This window comes from Necator americanus, chromosome III, assembly GCF_031761385.1.
Source record: "Necator americanus strain Aroian chromosome III, whole genome shotgun sequence".
NCBI classification, from domain to species: Eukaryota; Metazoa; Nematoda; class Chromadorea; order Rhabditida; family Ancylostomatidae; genus Necator; species Necator americanus.
In genome coordinates, this window is record NC_087373.1 from 22,542,564 (window position 1) to 22,569,400 (window position 26,837).

Below are 26,837 nucleotides of genomic sequence, written 5' to 3' on the forward strand. Positions count from 1 at the left end.
CTCTTCGCACTGCATTGCAATGGTGTGGAAATTCGGGAGTCAATGAAATTTAAAAAAATCAGAGCACAACAGGACGAAAGGTTCTGTATCAAATAGAATATACAACATTTTATCAGTACTTCTTATTTCTATGTGCATTTCTGCATTTCTAATATCCAATTATTCTTTAACCTGAAATTCCTTTCCCTGAATGTTTTCTCATTAACATTGTCGTTCAGCAGTAGGTTCTTTTTCTATGTCTATATTCTGTGTCTTATCCGGTGAAAAACTCTAATACAATGTGAATCTACCTCATTTATTGATGTACGACGTGTTGTGTTTCTTGGACGACGTAAATATTCTATTTCTCAAAACGATAGGCATTTTGACCATGTTCGATTGTCCTTGAATCTTGGCATGTTGAATACGCAGCTTTTCTATTGATTTGCTTGTTGAATTACTGAAAAAACTCTTGTGACTCGTAGCTGTGGTACGTGATGGTCTGTTGGTTGCTACCAAGTCTAGCTAATGAGGTAAGCACTAGCCAATGTGTTGCTGTTCGAGTTTGCCTACCGTTTGGATGCTTTCTGTAGGGTGATGAGACGCTTGAGAGGATAAATCACTAATGACTTTGATTTTTTCCAGGCCCTGACGAAGGGGATAACGCCGTTGGCTGTTAATAAATATCAATACCAATCTTGGCCATAGCTTGAGCAAATCCATGAAAAAGATATGCATTTTTTCGATTTTTCACGATAAATGCAAAATTTTCCGATAAATATCGGACAACAACATTTCTTAATCATCAGCGTCTGAGCTGAGTTTAAACGAACACGTGAGAACTGAACGAGTGGACTTTAGGGAACTAGTTCATCATTTTTTGATTTCCATGATCCTTTGTTCACGGCTACAATTACGAGATCTCAGGAGTTCTGACGGAACCTACACCACTGTTCGAAACTGTTCAACATTGTCACCTTTTCCGTATGTCGAAGAGATGTATAAGGAGGGCATGGTGTGGAAGCAAATTTTGGAGGTTTGGATTTGTGATTAAGGAACAACTAAATTGACACACTTCAAGAGGAAACGTAGAAAAGGTGACTCTCTGTTTGAGATTGCATCAGACCGCTTAAATCTTCCAACGCTGTTTTTTAGACCTTCGGACAGCTTTAGATTGTCTCTTTTTGCAGTTGATAGGCCGTGGGTAATCGTCTCTGTCGCACCATAAAACGATGACGGAAAGGGAGTAGTGGGAGTGTGGAACAGCCATGAAAACAAGACCTTTCATGGACAGACCCACTGCGAGCTCGCCGAGAAACAGGAACGCGTCACGTCCCGTGCGGAGAACTCGTACCACAAACAGCGGAGATCTCATCGACATCACGTGTTATTTCAACCACTTTGAAGTGAGTATTTCAGTGCTATGAAGGACTGGTTCCCCAGCTTTTCTCAAGAGCGTAAACTACTCGTGATCTTCCTCTTATCCAATGCTTGTGCCTTTTTATTGTTGTGTAGGGCCTGTCAGAAATATGCAGGTGTTCAAGCAATGCTTAAGAACTTTAGCAAAGATACGATTACTTCGTGATTTTTATTTCTTCCATACATGTTCTTGTAAGTTTGACATCAGCATTGCATAGGTGGGTTGTTCATTGCCATGTATTTCTCTACGTTCACTGTAGAGCACAGGCTGTGGCAAAACGTCCCACAAACCGGGCATTGCTACGTAGAATGGAGCACTTCGCGACTAATAAAGTGCTTTGCGTTTCACTGAGAAGAAAATAGAGTAAGCGAGTTTGTTCAATCGGGTGAACGCGATGCATACGCCGCACCGCAAGGCATCCCTCTAGTTGCCACGCCTATACACCTCTCCTTTCTACGGAACTCCAAGTTGTCTAAGTCATACCTGCGCCTACATGCGTCTCAGTAAGGACCCACTTATTTGGGCTGTACTCAGGCTCCAGAACCACACAGAAGTGATAGCATAAGCAAGATGTTATGACCATTACCTGCCACAAAAAGACGTTGATAAGAGCATGAGATGTGTAGTAAGTACTATGCATATATCTCCTGTTTTTCTCGAACTGTCTTTGTAGGACTGACTCGGCTTGCAACAACTGCCTTTCTAAAAAGTGACTTTCTCGAAAAAAATTCCCAAACAGGCAAGTTTTTTGAAAGTTGAAGTATATTTAAATCACTTTCGCTCGATGGGAGAGTAGAAGAAGAAGGACTTTCTTTAATCAGACCCTCTAGGGCTATTTTTGTATATAAAAGAGGCGATCCTGCAAATATTTAAGCTTTCCGAGTGAGAGAATTCTAAAAAATAAATCGTGCCGAAAATACCTTAAGTTGTGCTGTGTATGTTTGTTCTGAGCAGTGGAATGATTTCCTCTCTCCAACAAGTCTTGAAAAAAAAAAACAGTCGTAATCACAACAACTTCGCTGACAAAAAGGTAAGTATAGTTAAGATCCAGCTGCACTATAAAAATTCAATGTTTTTTTTAGGAAATTGTATTCGTCTTATGCACACGATAGTGGTGTCGATAAAAATGTTGAAGACGTGTCGGAGAGTATGTATTTTGCATCGAGAACTTTTCTCGCATCATGAATAGGACACCACAAAATATTAGCACTTGAGTTTGTAATGCAAGAAAATATCACGAACCTTTCAATTTCAGAATATATTCTTGATCAGAACTTCTCTTTTCCGGCTTATTGTTGCTAACCCATACCTTCCGTGTGGATGAAGGGATCTTAGAACATGCGACCTGGATGTGTTTCTGATACGGATAGAGATTTTAAACTGTATGTCGTCTTAACAAAACAAAAACAGAACAGAAGGTTTAGAGTCGCGTTCAACAGTTAAGTTCCAATCCTGGAACTCTCGAGCCTCTACACTGAAGCCGAACAAGCTGCTTTTCCAGAGAAAAGGTTCAAAAGGTAATTTTCTCTCGAAAATCCACTTCTCGATTTCGATTAAAACTAAGGACGATCGATCGACGATCTAAACTATAGAAACTATAGAGAATGACTATAGACGATCACGGTCCCGACTTAAGAAACCCCGTGTCCAGGATCCGCCTGCTCTCGTCTAGCAACAACTTTTGTTGTATGCCTGGAATCGGTCGCAGCGATTTGGCGCAGATTCCTAACGAGCTCTCCCCTACAGTTCTCTTCGTTTCTTCAAATCGTGCAAACATTCCTGACTGACAACAATCTAAATTCGGGATATTTGCAAAATTAATACGATAATTTTTATAACATGTCTTATTTTTCTCGTATTATTATTATCATTACCTACCTAAAAGGGTAGTTTTATGGAAGTATTGACATACTGGTTTGTTATTTTACGGGTTGAATCCTTGTCAGATATTTACATTTACCTAACGATGCACGTGGCGTGTCATTCATTTGGTTCAGAGATTGTTATTAGAAACATTTATTGATTAGATATTTACCTTTATCTGACAATAACACAAGTTTACTCAACATTAAACCAATTATTCGACATTACACGATCAACGGGATATGTGACATTAAGCATTTTGCAGAGGCACACTACATGCGCACTTAAGACCCGAATACGAAAAAAAGACTAGATTGTATCTATGGAACGAACACAGGGTCCCGCTTCCAGTAGGAATAGTTACGACTGACAATGGCAAGTGACCAGCACACAACAACGACAACACTGATATAAATGAAGTCTACGCTAAAACCAACCACAACATGGAACTAACTCTAAGCAGTTAAACAAATCATAAATGATTAAATAAACGCAAACAACTAGTTCGTTTCAAGTTACAAGCATGTGGGTGAAGAAAACAAAGATCGATGGCAAACGTTAGTTTAGTACTGTTGAAGCCGCGCCAGCAGTTCCTCGGTTGTTGGCGACATTCCATTGTTTTCTTTGTGGCTGGGTGAGGTTTCAGATGGGCGCAGCGCTACCTGAAAAGCTAGTACTTAAACTATGTAGTTCTATTGCAGCCATATTTCAAGACGTGCTAATGCAAAAAGATGATCTCCCACGAAAAACAAAGAAGAAACAAGCAAGAATTGTTATTTTGTCCCAGCCTGTCCTATTTTCTTAGTGCAATAATATAACGAAAACACATTCATTTGGTCACATATTTGAATGCTAAGACCCAGGGAATATATAATGAAAGCAGATGTGAGAAAATGAACAGAATGGAAACTGAAAAAAGGAAAACCAAACCTCAATTGTAGGTGCACCTTTCCTACGAATTCGCACCTTTTCAGGAGCGGGAGGCAAAATAGAAAACGGTGCGCGACCACTGCTGCTCTTTCCGGAGTCCTCTTCAAGAGCTTCACGGAGAAGGAAATCTGCTCCTCTCGATCGTTGACGCTGCAAGGCAGCCCTTCCTAAATTTTGAGGACAACCTCAAGAAGCTCAAGAAGCAGACAATTAAATAAGCTAAGTACTTGCCGACCAAACATGCAAGATTTGAACAAAGAGAAGCGCGCATGCACAAAATTAAAACTAGACTCTGTGATCTCTATGCGATTCAACTTAAATTCAAACCAAGTAACATAAAGGACAGAACAAAATATTTATCCTATACCCGTTTTAGTCCGTCCTGCAGGCATGCTGCGGGGTGTCCTCGGTCCCTGTAGGAGTTTCGCCAATCCGCCCACTGCCATCATTTTATCGAGTTCGTCTAACACACCCGGGGAATCGATGGCTACAAAGGAAGACATGAATTATGAGAAGGACAATGTTTGGGGAAAAGTGAAATGTTGTAGGAATAATCTTCAGAAAAAAACTGAAGGGAATGAAATGAAAGCGATACCTGTCTGAAGACGACTGGCAGCAAGGCCAACTCGAGCCGGTTGATTTTTAGCGGGTGATGCGGCTCTTCTTTTCTTCGCTTTCGAGTCCTCATTTTCCTTTTCGGTCCTGAGGCGCTCCATTTCCAACTCGCGGTAAACTCCCTAAAATAGTAAGCTTCGATCATCTCTATTCAATACGATTGTAGCGATTACCTCGTACTGTTCCTTGAACGTCTTCATATCCATGAAGAATTGCTCCATGGGATATTTCTTGAGATCAAACGCATAGTACTTAGCGAATTTCGTCCAATCAGATTTCATTTTATTATGCATCTGAAGACAATTAAAAGATAAGGTGAAGATCCTCTTGAGACATATAATGTACACGGAAATAGTGTAATAGTTTATGAAAACTGTCAAAGAACTATTCACCGTTTCAATAATTTCCAGTTCTGTCTGAGCCTTCACTAAGAAAGGCGACATAACTTCAACGAAAGCGTCGTCATCGCACTGTTTCTGGTATGTTTTCAAACTATTTTGCAACTTAAAAACAAAACATTTGTTTAACCATCTAAATACTGGAAGCAACAAAAACGCACCTTGTTAACGTCCTGACGAAGAGCTGCTACACATTTCTCCACTTCCTCACCGTTGACTCGTGCGGCAGCTACACAGTGGTAAAAGTCTTCTTGGGTGAATCTGATATTAAATCAGGGTGGAGCAATTCACAAAATGTATTGAGTAAAAGTAGCCAAACTAAAATAAACAAGCTTATTTGATTTAATTACAAACCTAGAATTTTTGGCGTCATATTTTCTCATCGAGTCAACCATGTAGTGGAGAAGGGTAAATTTGTTATCTACATCCTTTGTATCCATCAGCTTAAGTAATCTTTTTTAAGAAAAAGCAGCAGTTTCTTGTACATCAAAGTATCTCACCTTAGTAAGTACATTCATCTCGAAAGCAAACGTATCTTTGTAAGTTTTTGACGACTGACCCATGAAGTTCCCGAAAAGAAGAACCAGTTCGAGAAAAGTTTTGAAACCCCGTGACCGTCGAATTTCATCGCATGCTTCCATCACCGATGAAATTCCCTGTAGTACTCTCGTAAAAACACTACGACCTAACATATAATATTCTAAGCATCCAATCGCCCACTTTTTTGCAACTTCTGTTTCAGAAGAGCGAGAGACTTACTGGTTTCAGATCGTTCAAAATTTCTTGGAAACGAAGTTTGAATATGATAAGATCGAGTCGCAGCGGCAAAGCTCTAATTGATGCTAACGAGGCAAGGAACTGAACAAGAATATGAAATATGCGTAAGTGCTGAAAAGAACAGGCACGTTCTCAAGCAATAGAAATTAGCTCATACTTGTTCTCCTTCCGGCATTTCATCCAACGAAGATGGTTGAACCTCGGACAGCTTTTTGATCACATCTAATGGTGGAAGTGCAGACCGAAGCTGTTGGAGAGTATTAGCAGACAGCAACGAGTCATCAATCTAGAACATAAGCAGAAGGAAGGTAATGACGAATCAACAAATCCTCACTTTTAGCAGTCCTTTTCGCCACTGTTTGTGGGAAAGCTTGACCGAGCCTTGAAGAATAGCTGCAAAATGTGGATATCTTCCAACAAATTTGAAATTCTAAAGAACAGGAAAATTCAAAAAGAGAGACCAAGTGCTTGAAGGATTTTCTCGTCCTTAACTATTTGAGCTTGCTTCACTTTTTTGGCCGGTTTGGCATTTTTCGGGACGTCGTTGGATTTTGCACCAGCTTTCGAGGTTGCGAACTTCTCCTATAAAAGAGAGATGATCCTATAAGACATGATTTTCCTCTACAAAGGTGTAGTCTACAATTCGGTAGGATTACTGGGAACAAAACCACCAGTTCTTGGAAGCGCATATCTCGCTTTTCTTGCTACAAACGAACAGTTGAAGAAAAAGATGATTCTACTATAGAAAACTACGTTGTCGTGACAAATTCCATCGATAACTTGAGAAGAACTTACATGGAAAGAAAAGATGTGGGAATACGAGGTGAAAAGGAAAACTGAATAATATTGAGTATGCTCAGAAAACCAAGAAGCGAAAAAATTGGACAAAGCGCTTATCTTATTTTTGTCTTCAGCAGCTCGTTAGCAGTAACAGCTCTAGTTTCGCGAAACTTGAAAAATCTGACATTTTCCAAGAATGGACTTACTTTTAATTGCTCAAGAAGTGAATCGTTAGCCAAGCAATCTTCTGATGTAGTGGCCCAAAAACAGTCACGATCCAAACTTCGAGGATTGATCTTTAATAGAAAAAAGTAGCTGAAAAGCAGGATCAGCTAACGAACGATGAACTAGAAACAAAAGAACTCACAGCACTACCGGTCCACGGGAACTTCCGCATAGGCACATCGACAACACGTTTTTTCTTGGCAGAAAGAAAATCAGGAATTGCAGGTTGTGCAGGTCCTTGCAGTGACCCGCTGACAAGTGGAGGTGGTGGTGGACCTGGTGGTCCGGTACCGCTACGAAGAATGTTTGGCGGTGGTGGTGGTGGTGGCGGCGGTCCCGGAGGAGGAGGTTGAGGAGGAGGAGGAGCCATCCTTGCTATAGTACGAATATTCTACACTTGAAAATATAAAAGGGTATTTATTTCCTATTATGACAAAGTAAAAAAGTAGCTGTTAGTCGAATGTGTTCCGAATAATACTATCAAAATATAGTGACGATCTTCGGATAAAAACCATACTAAAGCTACACAAAAGTTGCTCACGTCCAGGTGGAGGAGGGGGAGGTGGTGCAGAAGGGCCACCAGTGATAGGTGGCAAGCTACTCGAGTTTGATCCCGCTACAACAATAAGGGCATAATTTCAAGAAACTGCTTCCTTGCAACAAAGTAATTCTATACCCTCGACTGCAAGAAGTCGGCTGGTCGATGGAATGGCCTGGTCAACTGGCTGTTGGATAGTGCAGGTTGTTGCGGGTGGAATCGGTTCGTTAGGATTTGCAATCTGGAAATAGTGGTCCTAGAGCGACAGAGACCAACAAGCGATACCAATCCGTTACGTGTTTCCTGAGAAGGGTTGCTTCTTTGCGGAATTCGTCAAGTTTTTGCCAATACTGCATCTGTTTGGCTACTGCCTCCTGCTTGGCTTGTACAGCTTGTTCAAGCTTCCGCGAAAACTCCGCATCTTGTAGCTGATCTATAGAAAAATTTAGCATCTATAAAATGGGCAAACCAGCGTACATAGTCAAGATCGTATCGACTTCGGAAACTATCAAAATTTAGGGGAATTTTAAAAGTAATTAAAGCAAGAAAATTTGGCATATAGCAGACGAATATTTTATATGCTTACCTATAATCTCATTGACAGGTGTCTCGAAGCGAAATTGTGAGTCGAAGTCAGGATCTACTCCATTTTTGTGAAGGACAATTTCGCTCACACAATTTTCAATAAGACGAAAATACGAAAGCCTGAATGAATAACGAAGTGCTTCATAATGGCGCGCAAATGTGGAATGGGTTAACGAAAACGCTTTTCTTCCCTATCGGCCCAATACCACAGGTATCCAATGGTTACAAACTTTTTTTCAAGAACTTATTAAATGTCTAGTAATAAGTTCTTGTATCCATCATGAAATAATACCATGTTCAGGATAGGAAAATACTGCAGACTGTTATTATTTGATGAAGTTAGAATACAAAAAAGCAAGTAAATAGAAAATCATAAGGGTTGGCTTTTTTTCTCCATGAATTTCATTGAAGTTGATAACGAACCTGATTGAAACATCTTCAGGTATGAGCATAAAATGCTGCAAAATGCTTAACAAAACCGGCTCAACTGCTGTATTCGCACTTGTTGAAACCAAAAGTTCAAAACATCCACCCAGTGTTTCATACTCACCTCGCCTGAAAACGGCAGCGGAGAGTAATGTCCATCAAAATCATAGTAAAATACGACCCAAGACAAGGAAAAAAAAATAAAAGAACTACATACAAAGTTTCGAAGCGAGAAACTAGTTCGTTGAAATCATCATCTTGGATTGAAGTGAAGGCGCTGTACACCTCGCGAATACGCTCATCCGTCTTCGACAGCAGAACAATATTCTACAACGGGTTGGAAGCTCAAGCGTAATTTGAGAAACTTTCGTTCTGGCCTACTAACAGGAATGTATTTTCCAAAGCCGTCTCTCATCAACTCAGAACGGAGAGCCATTCGAACTTGCCACGATTGTTCCTCGCTTAAGTCATGATCACTGCTGTGAATGAGCAGATTCACGATGATGAGAATCCGATACTGGAAAGTCTTGTCATGAAGAAAAAATTTACAATTCCGATGCCATAAATTGTCTTTTCCTATGTCAATTACCAGTATGTACCAAGAACACTAACCACATGATCTACATCGGAATCTCTACAGAATCGCAGACAGTCCAAAATTGGTTTGAACCTTGGCTGTTTATTTCTTGCGGCTAACAAGGTAAGCTCCTTCATCATTTTCTGAGCACTATAAAAAATTACGGATAGTGGTAGCTCCGATATTTCGGTAAGTACAATTTGTCACATACCCTGACATCTCCATTTTAATATTCTTTGTAGATTCTTGGTTCACCATACCCAAAGACGCCAAGATCTTCACAATTTCTGCTCTCAGAACACGAGCTACTTCCGTTTCCTCTCCCTCTTTAGCTCTTCTTTTGTTTATGGCGCAGACACCTTCGATGAGGCGCCCAACGACCCGTGATTCACGTTGTAGCACGAGTTCCAATCCAGGCTGAAGCAATACGAAATAATTTAGATTTCCGCACAGCAAAGGCGCAAAAAAAAACTCGCATATGTGTTAATTATCGTGCGGATGCACCGAACAACTTCCATCAGTAGCGATAGGAGCTCGCGAGATTCATTTGTGTCTTCTTGACAGGCGCCCAATTGTTGTAAAATCTGCAACAGAATGAATATTGTAAACAAACGCTGGGGACGAAACACACCAGTATGGAGAGACTAATGACGTTTTACAAAGAAATAATAATCCCGCACAAAGAAAATGGTTGGGTAAGATAGATTTTCTTCAGTGACCATTGCAAATCTACGACTGAATTTCTGCTCACAAACATTCGATTGACCTAATTTCAATGATTTCCGAAGTATCAAGCTAGGAAAATAAGGAGCTTTCAAGTCGCATCAATTGTGTAAAAAGCAAAGTTTTGTAGGTAGTCCTATCAATCGTGAACAGGACTATCCCCAAAAAAATTTGGGGATAGTCCTATCAATCATATCTATCTATCTTATGATTCCCACAGGCTCCAGAATTTTTTTAAACCCCTTTTAATTTTATTCATTTATTATTTATTGTTTATTATTCTTTTAATTTTTTTATTTTTTATTGCAACAATTACTATGTGTTGTGCTTTAATTACATTTTCCGACAGCATCCTTGAAGTTCTTGGAGACTAGAAAGCGGTATAATTAAGGTAAAATTGTTTTTCTGCACTATGCTAACCTAAAGCTGCTTAGTGAAATCGGACAATACTAACTACCTTTTCTGGAAGTTATTTGTTCTTTTGCATATGAGTTGAATGGGGGATCTCATCTTCTAAGGAAGCCTTTAAATGTTCTTACGATATCATGAAAAAAGAAAAAGCCATTCTGGGTTCTGATCTGCTGTGGTGTGTTTCACACCAACGCCCTGATGTACAAGTTCCTTTTGCAGTTTTACTTTCAAGCATTCACACCCTCGGAGACCGTACAATGGACAAACGAAAATCAAAAAACCGTTTAAAGGAACATGTAACCGAACCTTTGAGACCAATGAATCACTCGAATATTTGGAAATTCCAACTTTTCAGATAATACTCAATTGTCAAGAATCTTAAATTATTCGGAAGTCCAAAGAGAAAAAGCCGAGAACATTGAACTCTAGTGATGCTTTTTTTTTTCTTTGAAATCACATCTAATCGAAAAAGTCATGAAATACAACAATTACACATCTTGTTTTAATTATCCATTGATTTGCAATTCCGCATTTGTCGAGTTCTCGAGATGGAAATTCAAAATGAAGCGAAAGCAAGGACGAGTGAAAGAGTATCAATCACAGAAAGTGTTGCAAGTCATACTACTGCAGAATTTATTGTAGAATCCTTATGTACTGAATTACCCGCCACCGCAAGACCAAAAGCAGTGTGAGCAATACAAGATTGAGAAAGCTTACCACTCCAAATAGTCGACAGATCAGTTGCAAGCCATTCTCATCACTGCGTTTGTTGCCGTTTCTTGCAAACTAAACAGGATTAGGGGATATCGCAATTTTTCTTAAACGAAAATTACCCAGAAATGAGTTGTACAGAACTCACAGAAATGCAAGCGACCACAAACCTCAGACAAATAGCGAACACCTTCCCCTGCGAGAATAACTTTTAACGTGACGATGTCCTTTTTTCTATCCAACACGTTGTCACTATCTAACACTTCAAGAAGCTGGTCAATCATCATTGCTGGTGCCTGCAACATTGCGACTTAAAAACACATGATGAGTGAAATCAGAATGAAGGAAAAAATGCTATTTAAGAAGGACGAATTACAGTCCTCTTGTTCTTTCTCTTTCTATTTTATAACACTAACACTCGAAACATGGAAATCGACATGCCATTTCATACATTTCAATCAGATTGATAAGCACACCCCTTCGCCAGTCGCATTACTTCCATAACTTCCATGAAAAAGTGGAAGGAAATGAAAGAGGCATATATAGTATACAACGTAAATGAGCCAAATTTTGTTTTCAAACCAGGCCTTCAGCTCCTCCGATAGACCCATTTCTCGGACATCATCATGAAATCACAGTAGTTACATTCTTTGTTGGAGCAACGGAAAACTAGGATATTTTAGGCTTATATTGAAGTGGTCTCGTCGAGTGAAGTTTCATGGCGATATTAAGTAGAAATGAGGGAGCAGGTTGAAAATACGAAGCGCGAACACCTGCCATACTAATATCACGGAAGAAAATATCTGCACTTCTCGTAGCACTCCGCAGATAATGGCAGTTGCCCATATTTCTCACGAGATCGGAGTAAAGGAACTGCATTACAAAAACTTTGCACAAATTCATAATTTTCTCTTCATTTACCTATCTGCTATATATATATATATATATATATATATATATATATATATATATATATATATATATATATATATATATATATAATTAGATGGTGTAGGCTTTCAAAAAAAAAAAGAATTGGAAAGAAATGAATTTTTCTTCCACCTACGACAGTTTTTTAAACCTTTAAAACATTTTTCCTTCTGCTTACACAGCACCAATCTCAATTCTAAACAAGTTCAGCACCCGTATGGGTTGCACCGTTTGGAATTGCTGGGATCGCTCTACGAGTGGCTGTGGAGTAGTTGACTTGACTTCAGGCCTGATCACGCCCAATTCCCCTTAAATCTGAAAAAGATGCGTAAGAAATGATTTTGTATGACCTCCTCTCCCCAACGATGCAACTTATTACGGATAATAGAACAAAGGCAACGCTTGTGCTGATGGGAGCTTCTGCCGCTTTAATTATATTGGTTGTATAGCGGATGTAGAGCGACAGATTTTCCAGCGTTATGAGTTGCACAGTTTGGGAGACGGGACGACACGTTCTGTTTCACATGCATTTTTTTAAATTACTAAATAGAATGGATTCCTACTGTGATTCAGTTGTTATTCCTGAACTATTCACACTCTTATTACAACCTATTCGGGAAAAGATTCCAACATAGTCAATTTAGCCTTTAATGCAAAAGAGATTGTGCAGAGAACGCTCCTCTTGAAAAAAGACCGTTTTTGGATTGTCGGGGGAACTGCAACGGCATTTATAAAGATTTGAAAAAAGCTGAACCAATGAATGTAAAAAAATCAGAACACGACTAACTCGTAGAGCCAGAAATTCTCTACTAAGGGTTAGGTAACATTCTGTTGTTGCAAAGTCAAATGAAATATTTGTTTCCACCTATATTTTAAGTTTGAAAAATGCAATAAATTATTCTTCAACTAAATATTTACGGTTTGCAACGCTACTATCCGGTGATCAAGGCAGCGTATCACGATTTGGACGTGGTGGAATCCACAGCGAAACTTTAGAATTTGGGTAGTAATTTCGAAACCCAGATTAGTACCTTTCATCTTCTTTTAACCGTCGTAAACAAAAACGCCGCGTGAACCGCTCTATTTACTACGAGCCTCTGTGTGCGCGGTCCGCTCCCCACGCACCTCTATGTGCACGTCCTCCTCCATCATCGGGCCATTCGTTGGTTCCTCTTAAATAGGCTGGTGAGAAGACGTAATTGATCTCCGACCGCTCGCACCTGGACGCAGCGCGTGCTCAAGAGTGGCGCGTTGCAACTGAAATCGTCGTAAAAAAACAGCGTCTTCCATGCCAATGAAAGACAGAGAAAGATGAGCGGAACCACAGTGAGTTCCGCAACCTACTATCCGGACACTACGCTTTCGCTGTGGATCCCGCACTACTAAAAATTGTGATACGCTGCCATTAACTAATAACATCTTTTGACCTTAACGGATCTAACACTGTTGGATCTGCATTAGTGCTTTGCCGCATCAGCTTCCCACTGCCTTTTGGCAGTCGGCCACCATTTTGAAACTATTGGACTTGAATGAGCTGGAGAGTTTTTTTTCAGCCTATGTACAAGTGTGAAAAAGCAATGCGCACATACAAAGCACTGGTGGATAAAATCACACGAGACGTTTTAGCAATCAAATCATTAATTTGATAGTTTTTTTTTTGTTTTCTATTGTAGAACATCTTCGCACACTTCCCAATATGTCCCTAATATGAACGACTGTGCACACCTGACTTGAGGTCGTAAGACTGTCCATATTCGAAAAATGTGAAATTGTGTACGGCTATGTTGCCCGCTGTCAGGACACGCCGCTTGACCGGGCATAATCGCTTCGCGCGATTATGCCCTCAAGCGGCGTGTCCTAACATCATTATTGTACGACGTCATTATTGTACTTGCGGTAATCATGTGTAAAAATGGTGGTTAATGTTTATAGGTCATAATCAATAAAACAGGGGCGGGTGTGGCGCAGCCGGTCAGAGGTCCGTTTTAGCTACACGGTCGAGGGTTCGAAACCGCCCTAGTGCAAACCAAGCCTTTCATCCCTCCGGGGTCGATAAATTGGTACCAGACTTGTCTGGGAGGATAAAAACCCTGACTTGATCATCGGCTGGCCCCCGCAAGTCATTGTATAGGCCAACACGCGTTCCAAAACCTCAACGACTACGAATACCAGTTAAACGCGTTGGCGCATCCCAAGTGGATTAATACGCCAGTGACTTTATCCTTTATCCTTTAATCAATAAAACTGCTGACAGCCAAAGAGTACCGTTCCCATTGTTCTGACCTATCATAAATTATCACCCTCAAAAATTTCCGAGAGCAAGTTCTTGTCGTTTTGCGACTGAGAACCAAACCCACGAAAATCTAAAGTTTCTATAGGCATTCTCCATCGACCACAGGTTTGGTCAAAACCCTCTAAAAGGTCACTTCTTGCCCAAATCGACATACTACGAAAGGAGACACTGGAGCATCACTTCATTCGATGTTCTAATTTTTCTTCTTTTTGCCTTGCTCCCCACTACTGCCTGTTGCAGCGCTGCTGAAGATGTTGAATGAAAAAATTTTGAACTTTGAAAACTTTGAAATTTTGCCGGTGCTGGACATCGAAGCGTAAACTAGTCAGCATATGTACTCTCGATCTCTTGTAATAAATGTATCTGATTTCTGGATTTGTATGAAGCGTATGAAGCGTTTCGATAGGAAGAAAACTAAGTACAACTAGAAACGCACACCTTCTTCGTGCAGCTAACATCAGTTTTAAGGTGTTGAGTTAGAATTAACCGCTTTCTTTCATCGTCCATCTTATCCAGCATTGTGTCGATCTTCTTTTGATCAATGTTCCTATCTTTCTGAAATATTTTTAATGAGCGAAACTTCGGAGAAAAAAAAACCTAAAAATTACGGTGAAAAACTAACCAACACCTGCTCAACTCGCCCAGTGAGCTCTGTTGATGACAGCGATCGCAACTCCTGTGTAGCTGAAACCATTTCATCAGTGATGTCTCGATCATCTTCCTAGAAACAAATTATTCAGTTTTTTAAATAACACTTCTTGTGGCAGTTCGCACAAACACTTTGCATATGCCCACCACACGCGAGTCCCCAAAATGCTTGTGTATTCTTCTCCTAATTCTTTTTGATGAAAAAACGTCAGTCCACCGGGTGGGAGAATCCTTAGGACTCCGACGATTGCTGAAGTCTTCACCCAGAGACCTCTCGAGATTACGGTGAGCAATATCATCAGGCTTCAATTGCGGCGGCTTTCTCTGCGCACTTGAAGATGCCTCAGGGTCAGGCATGGCACACAGTTCTTTCGATGAAGAACCTTCCTGCGACTTTACTTGATCAATTTTGTCCTCTAGAGGATCCGCAGAACATGACTCTGTGACCAGTGCCGTCAAGTCGTCTGACACTTCTTCGACCGATGACATTCCTGGAACTGTTATCCTCCACTGAAGACGTTACGTTATTCGTATTGGCTTGGGACAAGGAGAAATGTAAACCACTGTAAACCACTGGAGTGTTCACTGCTATTCTAGAATTTCACAATACAAAAGAGGAGGAATCGTATAGGTATAACCACTACGCTCGACGTATACCAAAGGAAGAAAAATAAAGACATCTATGTAAAAAAAGATTAACATTAACAAGCTTTGTGGATGCGGAAAAGGTTTGAAACGAATACTATAAGAGAAAAAATTGAGAAAAAAAAGTAGACAGGACTGTAGTGAGTGACAATTATAGAAGAGCAAGAGGGAAGATAATGATAATCTGCGCAAGAAAAAATCGAAAGAAGACAGGGCATTCCTCTAATCCTCTACTGAGCGAGGGTATTAATTCACCATCTGAGAAATCAAGGATACGTGAGATTCAAAGAGTTCGTGTTTGTTTCGTTCCTTTCGTTAGAAATAAATTGCCCCCACCTAGAGTTCGAGATGATCTTAGGTGATACCCAGTTAATTCAGGATAAAGAAGACACAAACTAGATAGGTTTTTGGAAACTAGAGTTCAATTGTGCACAACGGTAAAGAAAACTGGATTCGGCATAAAATAATTTAATTCCTAGGCATATTCACCCGACCCAGAAAAACGGGATATTTTCAAGGTAGTAGTGGGCCCTGAGAAGTTGTTACACAGGTGGAAGTGACATTTTTCAGTATGCAACTGCTCCCCATTTATTAACCATGGACCAGCGGATCGATTCTGATACGCATCAGAAATCATTTTACAAAAATGGTGATAGTGCGGCTGCTGTTCAACGGGAATCTCGACGTACTCTCAATTTAAGACGTCGTGCCTCTGTTCCAACTTGCCACGCCATCACTACCTCGGTTAAGAACTTCGAGAAGACGGGCTCAGATCTATAGGTGGAGATGTAGAGGTTATAGGAAAGTTGAGCCGCTAAGTTGGCGGATGGATTTCGATCAACACTGTGATTTTTGTACACATAATTTTGATCAGTCGTAAAGAAAAAGAACTGTTGCAAATAGGATGTTCTAGCAACAAATGCAGTCGCCAGACTTTGAGTCACATTTTCTAGGATTTACTTAATTTTTTACAGAAAGCTTTAAACATTTAATGTTCATTCATTAATAAGTATGGTTGATAAAGTCAGGTCGTTACTAAAATCATTTCTCCCCTTTAAGAGATCGAACTTTTGGACGCGGAATTAAAAAGTTAAATGAAAGATCTCGAAACGTCATCGAAGAAAGTATAGTCAACACCTTGACTAACAAAACATTCGTTCTCACGAAAAAGAAAAACTTTTGTTTACTACACAAAGAATACGCGAAAACAAATGCAGTGAAGGTTCAGTCAGTCTAAGATGTGAGGTGCTAACAAAGATTTGTTCTGTATGCAATATACGAATATTAAAAAGATAAAAGTTCGAGGTGCTAATGTGGTGAGTGGTTGGGTGACCACTCAACTCGGCTCATATTTCTGAAAGTGAATTACTAAGTCGGTTCCGCTTCGAGCTTCTCTGTATACCAACACAGAGGGTGTGAACGGGTTCAATTAGGATACGCAGCGCGAACGCGGCAGGCCGTGGCTGTCCGATGTTCAATCTAGTAGTCCTCACAGAGCACTAGCGCCCGCTTCCAACGGCGGACGCGTCGAGCACCCCGAGTGAACACGTCTAGCTCTGACCATACACTGATTTACATTCTCATTTACGCATCACAGGAGTCCAATCAGAGGAGAAATTCAACAACAGCACTTTGACAACGTTCAATGAAAGTAAAGGTTACGACGAACTCAAACAGACACAAAAGCTGAATCGGGAAAGCCACATTAAAAGCAAACGCAGCATTTGATCGGAACGATATGTACATATATTACATTATGCATTATATACATACATTGGCCATCGAGCCAGCTTAACTCGTGCCAAGCTAGCGTTCACTTTCTTAACGGGTGCTCAAGAAAAAAAAATTGAGTGAATAGATTTCACATTTCAGTGAACCGAGGTTCATTTGATCCTGAATAGGTGATTTTGAGGTTTTTCCAAAAGGGCATCGTAGAGGGATGGGGAGGAGAGGAGGTGAAGGGGAATGAGAAGGGGAAAGAATGGAGGTCGCCAGTTTCACGTTATCAAGGAAAACAAGAAACGCGAGAATAGAGCACATGTTCCACAAAGGTGACAACAGGGCCCCGAGGGTTCGATCTCTCACTGGATCGGAACTTTCGCAGAGGAGGAAAATCCAGATTCGCGCCTAAAAGTTTAGCAACTCAACATTACATAATTCCATACTACTAACATTTGAACACAACATCTATTTACCAAAAATGTTCAGACTGTGTGAACAAATGGATGTATTATGATGGATTCCATTTTTTTTAACCCTTTAGCAAACTTCCTAACGGAAAAATCTTTTGCCTCCCAGCACAATAACATTCCAAACCAGCCTTTATTCCTGATATTTTGCAAACAATTGTAGAAGAGAGATGCCTATCGTTCGATATATTCCGAGAATGTTAAGAGAATAAAGTGAAACTTATTTATGTTTTGCAGCAGTTCTCACCAACTCATAGAAGCAGAATAAGCGAAATAAGTGATAGAGATGTGTGAAACCAAGAATTAATGAAAGGCATCGGAGAAATCTAATCACAAAATTTTGAAAATGTTCGATAAAAACTAGTGTTTTGGACGAATTGAAAAAGAAAGGAGAACGTAATCGAGATAGCCCATGCAAAGCAAACAATGACGTCAACACGTGATCGAAACGATATGTACCATGAAAAATCGCTGTCCACAAAGCAATCGATTAGAGGATCTTCATACTGTTTAACATTGAAAACCAGCACGACTGATAACGCGGCACCTTTGAAGGATATCTAGTTCTTTGCATAGTCCTGTTCATGTTTCTGGCGTAGGTGGTGATAAGACACCGCCATCTTCAAGCCTACACATTGAATTCGTATAGGGGGGGGGGGTCTGCGTGTGTCTTCTCCTCCCTGCCAGGTCCAATTTCAACTCATTCAGCATCCCAAACAGAAAAAATTGTCAATTAGTCTGTCACATATGGCCAAAAAAAGTTATGCACCAACTCAACTATTTGCAAAAATTTTACAACAAATTTTCGACCACTTCAATCCATAAACCAAAGGCGTGGAAAGATTTCAACTGGAACACCTCTTCACTCTTATTTCCTATTTTGTTCTTCTCTGCATGCATTGAAACTATGACATTGTCTAGCGAATACTGCGTTGAATTAGAACAAACCAGTTGTACGCAACATTTAGTGTTACCGTAAAAAAAGACAAAATGTGTCTAAGTCTACTGCTCTTCCTTATTAAAACAGAGTCCGCAACGCTTCTCTGGAACTAGCCAGATTTTATGGAAAACCAATCTCTCAGTCACTCGTTCATCTTTCATCGCTAATTCGCCATTTTTAGAAGCAAATCAGGCTATAGTTCTTGGTAAGAATCGCAGTAACTACGAGAATCGTTTATATTGTTTGTGTTCTCCAGAACAGTGAAGATACTTGCTTGAAATCCTCAACAAGTGAATTTGAAAAACAAAAATCAACAGTTCATCATCATGCTGTCAATGATTTTTTTAAAGAGATACTAATGCCTCTTTGTTTACGGTACTGTAGAAGAGTATTGGTGCATAACGGTAGAGCTGCGAAGCTCCTTATCAAGAATAATCGCCAGCAGCGTTGGTCAATTGTCTCGGTTGGGCAATTTTGGGAGATGAGTGGCAAACAAAAAAGAAAACCAGCTAGAAAGCAAAAGAGGCACGGAAGCAACGAAAACCGTGACGTTTCAGAGGTAGATTTTAGTGTTCAATCTACGCTGGAACGTTGCTTAGATTTATTGGCATCTGGTCGTTTCTCAAGCAGTGTGAAATATTTGTACAAATCTGGGCTTCGGGTAACACAGTTCTACACAAAACAATTAAGTACATGAGTAGAATGCTTACGAGGACTCATATACATGAAAACCAGTTAGTTAGGTAAAGTGGAAAGAAACCCTAGGTTCATCATAGCATAGTCATTTGTGGTTTACCAATACTGAATGCTGACAGCAGCCAACAATCGATAGTATTACGTGAAAAAGACCCGACCATCTGACATTGAAACAACATTCCCGTGGCAAGGTCGCGCGCGCCAAACATGAGAATTCAAAATATGGACTACATGCTGTGGACAAAATTAAGATGGAAAGTGCAATCAGGAGTAAATACGGAACTAGCACAAAACACGGCGCAAGAGATTGCGCTAGACCGAGTGTTCGATAAAATACACAAATTAGGTGCAATATTAGGGCGACAAAATGAAAAAAGGCAATGGTTGTGTCGAACGCCCACCTTCAACGCTTTCTATTCCTGTCACCTACCGAGTTGCGCATTTCTGATGCTAATAAGAACCTTTTCCAATTTAACACCCTAAGGCTGAGACGCCTATAACGTCCAACGAAAAAGAACAGAAAAAATCGCTCGTGTTCAGCGCAGCGTAACTAAATAAATGACAGAAAAGAAAGACGTTTTCGTTACGCGCTGCAACATTCCTTACTATGGAAAACGAAAGAAAAAGATGATGAAATCGAGTGGTTCGTTTAGCCTCTGAACTAGACAAGCCAGGCTGAACAATGATGTAGTCATTTCGATTTCACAAGAAATAATGCCGTGGAAACGCGAAGTCATTACTCTTGCTCTGAGAAAAACACCACTCCTGTTCCAGGTTCTCAAAAGAAATGTCTTTTTGACAGAAGATGATTGTATTATTTCCGTCTTTACAAGGTAGACAAACAATAGCAATGATTTAAAAAAAAAAAAAAAACAAATGAGAAAGGTAATGCATAACACACGACTATCGAGAGGGAACTTCAATTGACGGGCAGTGTGTACTAACCAGTTTATGTAAAGAGTTTTGCGAAGTTGAATCAGCACGCAATTTTGTCGTCCGTTTTTCACGATCCTTCGTTTTTTTCCTCGCAAACATGACGAGAAGAGAAAACTCTGCAAAGCTGTTGGATTATGGTGATAATTGTACTGATGACAGATGGTTGACACACGAATGAAACATCACTACAGTCACGTCGCCCGAAATATCGGCGAGCGTCGATCAATCGAGGATAGTAGAACGACACACTAGATACTCCGAATATCAATCATAATATCAATATCAATCAACAACAGTTGGAGGAAACAATAGGCAAAGCAACAATATCGTCCACGTATAAGTAGAGGAAGCGGCAGCGTCCTGATCCTTCTCGGAACTGCTCCCATTGGTAAAACCAAGGCAATCCTTAGCAGCGCGAAGAACATTTGCATCTCCCGCTCAAAAATCAACATGGGGCTATGTAACCGTTCTTGTTTGGAGCGAACATGCTTATTGGTGGTTCCGATCAAAATAACATCAGATCAGAGTAACAAGTGCGTCGGCTGGACAGAAGGACTAATCCTTAACTCTTAAGTCCTCTCGTGCTCAAATAAGCTAGTATTTCAGGTATTAAACGTAGGGCCAGCACGAACTCACCACTAATTCTCAGACACCGAAACGAAATAAAAAAAAAACTGAATCAAAAATTAAAACGCCACGCCAAAGCATGGATGCCTTCGTTTGGTGTAATTCATATCCCCTAAGAAATTTAAGGCCGCTCGTCATTTGTTTGCTCCAATCTTTTTTTCACTTCAAACCGGTTAACATCGAGTTTTTCTACAACACATACTGGTGCAACCTTTCTGAAACTTGCATGTCCAAAGTCTGATGCTAAGAATGCTAAGAATACGTGAAAAGGGTCGGATCAGCGTCGGATTCGAATGTTTCCGATCACGTGCACTGCAACGCAAGCTCCTCAGACACGTACAGCCCAACTTACCTTGCCCCAATTGAAACGGCATCGAACATATCCGGTTGGAAAAACTCGGCGCCGACTGAAGTCAGGCTGCTGCCAAAATTTCTTCCAGAAGTGGTTCTAGTAATTTATGTTTGGAGCAATTCATCAAGCAAAACTGAATAATTCTATAATTGTTTCTTTAACAGAGCCGGACACGAGGTTGTTATAATCCTTTATTCGTGGCTAACGTTTCGGCAATATCGCCTTCCTCAGAGCCTGAAAGGGGTTAGATCGAATAATTCTAGTCTGCGCCACCGGCTGCAGGAAGATTGGTTACGGTGGTAAAGTTTTTGTCCACGATGTTAGCAGTGTCATAGAAGCGGTGGACACCCCAGATCCTCACATCAACGCGGTCAGTGAAAGTTTCTAGTGATGTTACAGAGTTAAACGAGGATTCCGCCGTGTACGCAGTCATGCAGGTCAGTATAGATCCGTCCGAAATAAACATTCTGACATGAGACGGCTGGTGGGACTATGCTATTAAATCCCTTGATGCGTGAAGATCCCCAGGTACGGTAGTTTTGAAACCTCGGAGTGCATTTAAGAGTTAGCTATCATGGATTGTCAAAAATCTGTAGTTCGGATGCGTGGTAATCACAACCTGCGAAGTTATATTGATCAGCAGTTATTGTCATTACTGGTTCCACGAAGACTTGAAGTGCTCCTCGTTTCAATCGCATCAGACGACACCTAGGGTTAACAGAGTCACTCTTTTTCGAAGCCTAATAGTTGGGTACAAGGGACAGGATAGGAGCAAACGCCGTACCCCGCCGTTTTCCAGAACGATTAGAGGGATTTGAATGAGGCCACGCTCGTAACCCGCACCCCGAAGTCAATATTTTCCCACAGGTTTCACAACTACGTCAGTTTCGTGATACGCAGCTTTTAACGGTGCCACAAAGTGAAGTGCATGAAGCACATAAAACGAATAAGCTCGAAAAGCAGAAGAGTGCCGTACCTGGGACATTCTCTATGTCCACATGCATAATGTTCACTTGTAGGTTCAGGATGGTTAAACTGCTTTAAAATCATCACCCCACGAATCTGAGGTGGTACGGATTTCAGGTGGAGTATTCGTATACGCGATCGTAGATTATGGAGAGGCGGATGATTCCGTCCATTTCTTGCTAATTGCCGTAAAAAACGGAAGATGCGGCGCGTGCACAAGGCTGGCGCGCTCCAGTCGAACTCCTTGTAGAAAGTAGTGCGCTAGAGCGCCCGAAGCAGTATCTTCAGAGCCGTTTTTTACGGCAATTAGGAAGAAATGGCGGAATAACCCCCCTCTCCATAATCTACTATCCCGTATACGAATACTCCTCCTCCGATTAGCGGAGTGATGCCTTTAAACGCGTCCATCTAAGCCGTGTAAAACACAGTGAGTTGCCGCTAGCGTCGCTATGATTTCGAGTCTCTACAGCAGGACAAAAGTATTAAAGAGGAAAAGTGCGTTTGTATGACGCTAGTTTGTGATAAGCTACGAAAAAGGAAAAAAGAGGATTTCTGTGTTCGAATTTGTCACGCCCATCGGAACTAAAAGCGGTCGACGCACTGCTCCCTACTTGTTTAGCGGAATATCAAGAAAACAGCGCCAAGAGTAGTAGAGTAGAGTAGTCACATTCCATGGAATATAAAAAAATGTGGGTACGGAGTATCAGGTACTAAGCACTCTAGGGATCATAAAAACTTTCCTAATGCAGAACTCTAAACGTGTTAAACTTCCCGATGTTGTCTGAGTAACTCAGACAAAGTTCACCTTCATGCGCCATTACAGATACTGGTGTAAGGGGAACTAGTTTCACTTACTTGAGCAAGGCAGCAATTATAATGTCTAAAACCCACGATATTCTTTAGTCGGGGTAAAACTACATGAAGCAGTGTGCAGCCGCGCTCGAAGCGCGGTGAATGTAGCGGTTAGGATCGACGTGGGACCATTGCGAACTGCAGCCATGAGTGGTGCTAGCAAGGGTCCCCGATAAAAAGCCACATTCGCAATTGCACAAGTCTTCATGTCGTCTTGACCTGACTGTATCGGTAGTTCTTCCAGTGCAATCGTCCTACTTTGATAATTACAGGTGTTCAGAGAGAAGAGTAGGAGGCTTGCACGTCTTCGCTGGTTGCGAAATAATAGAGCAACTTGGAAGTTCGCGCGTGTTGCAATGGATAAGTCAAGAAAAGACTTTTCATACTTTTTTCTCAAGACAGTGTAAACAAGGTGACATGGACTAGATTGGCAAGGTTTGACCCAGAGGCCAACTATGAGTTGCGAAGTTATAGTCCGCAAATCTCAACAAACAGTCAATTTGCAGAAGAATGTGCAGTCGCTTCGCGCTTTTTAACGCCAAACTGCGTAGTATTTTCATTCCACAAGGAAGGCAGCTGCATCGTTTTTGGGGTGGTTTAATATCTAACAAGACATTCATAAAGCACATCTTTATGACACGAATATTTCGAAAGCAGCGAGCCGTCTCGGGATTCAGCGTAGGCAACGCTTTCAGGATAACTGAGTCGCAAATTATGGTGCACACGACTTTAGAGTCATTCTGGATAACTGCTAAAAATCTAAAGATGATCACGAAGGAAGAGTGCCTAACCGTTACCAACGGATCTGAAAGAGACCTTTGCGGGCTTTGATCTCCGTTGTCACGCATGCGTCGAATCCTAATCGGGAACGGCGGTCTGATAATTCTTTCACTGGTCTGCTCACATCACAGGGACACATTTGTTCAGGTAAGCACGGCCAGTTACTTCCTTTCAAGCATGGTTTGAAATGAGTTTCCTGCTTGTCCTGGATGAGGCATTCAAGAGGATGCACTGCAAATGCTCCGACGAAAGAGACGACCCCGAAACATCACCCGTAATGAAGAGTGTTAACAATATTGACCTTTGTTTCTTGCAGTTGTCAAGTCGTGGTAAAATTCAAGCATGGCTTCGCGTTTCTGAAGCATCTACATATTGACTTTGCATGATTGTGAGTCGAAAGCCACTAAAGTGGACGTTAAAACACTCGGAGTTAATTTTATTGTTTACAAAATCTATTCAACTGTTTTAGTTTATCTTCGATTATTTTTTCATATGATGGGACGAATGTTGACGAGGAGGATAGGTACACGAGACTCTCGGATGCCTGTCACAGGTGCGACGGGTCCGAGCCGTACCATCCTAGGTGAAGAGGTCTTCCCAATCTTAAACAGTCTAAAGTGAATGGGGTCATCGACCGGGTGGGGGATGTATCAATACCTTATCGGAATCGTCTAACATTATAGAAGAATGACATGTTTGGATGCCTCTCGAAGAAAAAATAGTTTGTCTGTGGATCAAGGTAGTGAAAGACAAAGACAGCTTAGAAATGCTTTTCACAGTGTTCGTCAACAAAAGATTACTTGGAAGGTATAGAAACAGGTAATACTTATTCTAAAACACCGTTATCCAAAGTACATAACCTACGACAGGATTAAGGAGCAACTAATCTTTATAGTTGAGTACTGCCTGAATAAATGACTTATTTTTTGGCAGGAGTGCAATCACTTATCTGACAAGGAGCAACACCAGCAACCACACAACGCGCGTTTTCTCTTGAATTTTCTCTTGATTAAGTGAGGAAGGACGAACTCGAGTGAATAACTGCGGGACGAAGAAACAGCTAGGAGGACGAATGAGCAACTTTGAGGACGAAAGAGCGACGGTAAGGAAAAATGAGCAGTAACATACATCACACATATTATGTTTACTTGTAATAAACATATCATACGTGTATATAGACGTACACATAAGTTACAAATTAAACTTGCATGGTACATGAGTTCCAAGTCGAGTTCCCAGAGAAGTGCTGCAGATGTGGCATCACCACTAAAAAGTGTTTTAAGTTGCAGAAATTCATTATTTCAGTTGCCACCTCCAAGGGCAAGTTTCGTCTTAGCTAGCTTAGTTTTTGGAAAAACTAACAGTACAGCGGAAGGTGTAATTGGGTCAAAATGACAAAGCACGGTGCATTTGCGTAGGCGCTCGAAACGGCGCGAGCAGTGGCGACGGAGCAACGCGGCTTCTGACCGCTCGCATACGGCCTGCGAGCGGCCTCCTTGGCAATTTGCCAAGTTTGATTTCTCTTCTTCTAAGTTCTTTTTTTGTTATTTTTCCTGTATTTGCTTTTGTTATAAAGATCTGTATTGTATCTGCATTGTTCTGAAATTGTTGCATTTTTTTTGTTCATGTTTTGCTCCTTTTTAGGTTTAGAATTGTTATTATTTCTATGTTAATGTTCTTTTTTGGTTCTTCGCCTATCTTCCCTTCCTTACAAACAAACAAAAAACATTAACATGAAAATAAATACGTGTACAAAAACAATAACTTAAGAATATTACAGATACAATGTAGATATCCATAATAAAAGCAAATACAGTAAACATAACAAAGATAAGAAAAAAAGAAATATAAAAGACGAAAAGAATCAGAAAGAAAGGCAAAAAAAAAGAAGAGAAACAGAAAATTGCGGCTAATATCGATCCGAGTGACGCCTCTTGGCGGAGCGGTCAAAGAACGCGTGCAACTATGGCCGGGGCAAAACGACATGAATCGTGCGCGCCCGAAAGGACGCGGTGGAGGCAGCAGTTGGAGCCGAGGTAGGACCGTCACAAACTGCAGCGATGGGTAGTGTCAGCAAGAGTTTCACCAAGCTCCCAGCTGCTACGCTCCACTGAAGGGAAGCCACGTACGCCATCGCGTGCGTGCTTCATGTCGCTTTGTCTCGACCATACACCGTCTTACGTCGTTTTCACCCGACCATCGACATCCATCGCACCAACGATTTGTGGCTTCATGAAATGTATTGCACAATGAAGAAGAGATAATTTCGAGGGATTTAAATCCACTAGAGGATGGAACGAACATATATACATCGACTATCGGTCCTGCCCACTTATCACGCCCATGATCTCAAGAATTTCCGCGCTGTACCTGGAGATGAAGACAATTGGAAAATACCCATCATCCCTCACCAAGATTAATATGGTTACACCCGACCGATTCGCAAGATTTAGAAGATCACCTTTGGCTAAAGGTCATTTCATCCCATCAGCAGTTTCATTAAATCTCTGGGGCCTCTTAACACTGATGGCTACAGCGGAGCACAACTTGTTAAAAGAGGAGTTTATGTGTGGTTTATCAACCTCATGCACTTTATTTCATTGCGTAAACATATTTCCACTGTTATGTTTCTGAACCAGACGGCGCTCCTGAATAGTTCTCAAAAATCTCCCCGAGAGCCATTGAACAATGCTCAGCGAGCTCTTTCGCTAACAACATTTGGAGATCGGCTAAAAAATAGTCCCTCCAAATATTTTGGGAGTCTGTGATTCTGTTCTTTAAAAAAGCACAAGCAACGAATGATAGAAGTGTACCGTCATCGGTGGTTAAGAATCTGGTAGGTCACAGCAGGTAGTGGGTGTAACAAGCGATTTTCACATTAAAAGGGAATCAGTTGATTTAGATAGAAAGAAGACTCTGCACCGAAATTTCAGTGAGGAGACAGTAACGACATTTCTGTTCTGATTTGTTTTTTCAATGTTCGGTAAAAAATACCACGAGATAACAAAAAAGGGGATTGATCACA

General features: G+C 40.9%; 1 protein-coding gene across 3 annotated transcripts; it reads right to left on the minus strand.

Moving 5' to 3' along the window:
• Nucleotides 1–436: 436 nt before the first annotated feature.
• RB195_010528 (uncharacterized protein) lies at nucleotides 437–20,334 on the minus strand (the record flags this gene model as incomplete). 3 transcript variants are annotated; one of them, XM_064191581.1, is made up of 37 exons in its annotated part: nucleotides 437–439; nucleotides 1,986–2,101; nucleotides 2,175–2,179; nucleotides 2,223–2,258; nucleotides 2,320–2,380; nucleotides 2,642–2,744; nucleotides 3,040–3,091; nucleotides 3,833–3,924; nucleotides 4,193–4,359; nucleotides 4,560–4,679; nucleotides 4,788–4,929; nucleotides 4,981–5,100; nucleotides 5,200–5,310; nucleotides 5,367–5,466; nucleotides 5,560–5,648; nucleotides 5,706–5,861; nucleotides 5,965–6,063; nucleotides 6,140–6,268; nucleotides 6,317–6,375; nucleotides 6,444–6,564; nucleotides 6,969–7,058; nucleotides 7,130–7,362; nucleotides 7,529–7,603; nucleotides 7,664–7,766; nucleotides 7,822–7,958; nucleotides 8,112–8,230; nucleotides 8,534–8,665; nucleotides 8,754–8,863; nucleotides 8,922–9,053; nucleotides 9,149–9,263; nucleotides 9,325–9,530; nucleotides 9,590–9,697; nucleotides 10,965–11,033; nucleotides 11,129–11,254; nucleotides 14,620–14,736; nucleotides 14,804–14,902; nucleotides 20,245–20,334. In XM_064191581.1, the coding sequence occupies 37 exons, from the start codon at nucleotides 20,332–20,334 to the stop codon at nucleotides 437–439; spliced, it is 3,942 nt and encodes a 1,313-aa protein (XP_064049162.1). The 3 variants fall into 3 exon arrangements, with proteins under 3 accessions (XP_064049162.1, XP_064049163.1, XP_064049164.1); XM_064191580.1 differs by lacking the exon at nucleotides 20,245–20,334 and adding an exon at nucleotides 14,977–15,318; XM_064191579.1 differs by lacking the exons at nucleotides 437–439; nucleotides 1,986–2,101; nucleotides 2,175–2,179; ... (2 more) ...; nucleotides 2,642–2,744; nucleotides 3,040–3,091 and adding an exon at nucleotides 14,977–15,339 and having other exon boundaries at nucleotides 3,826–3,924.
• Nucleotides 20,335–26,837: the final 6,503 nt, after the last annotated feature.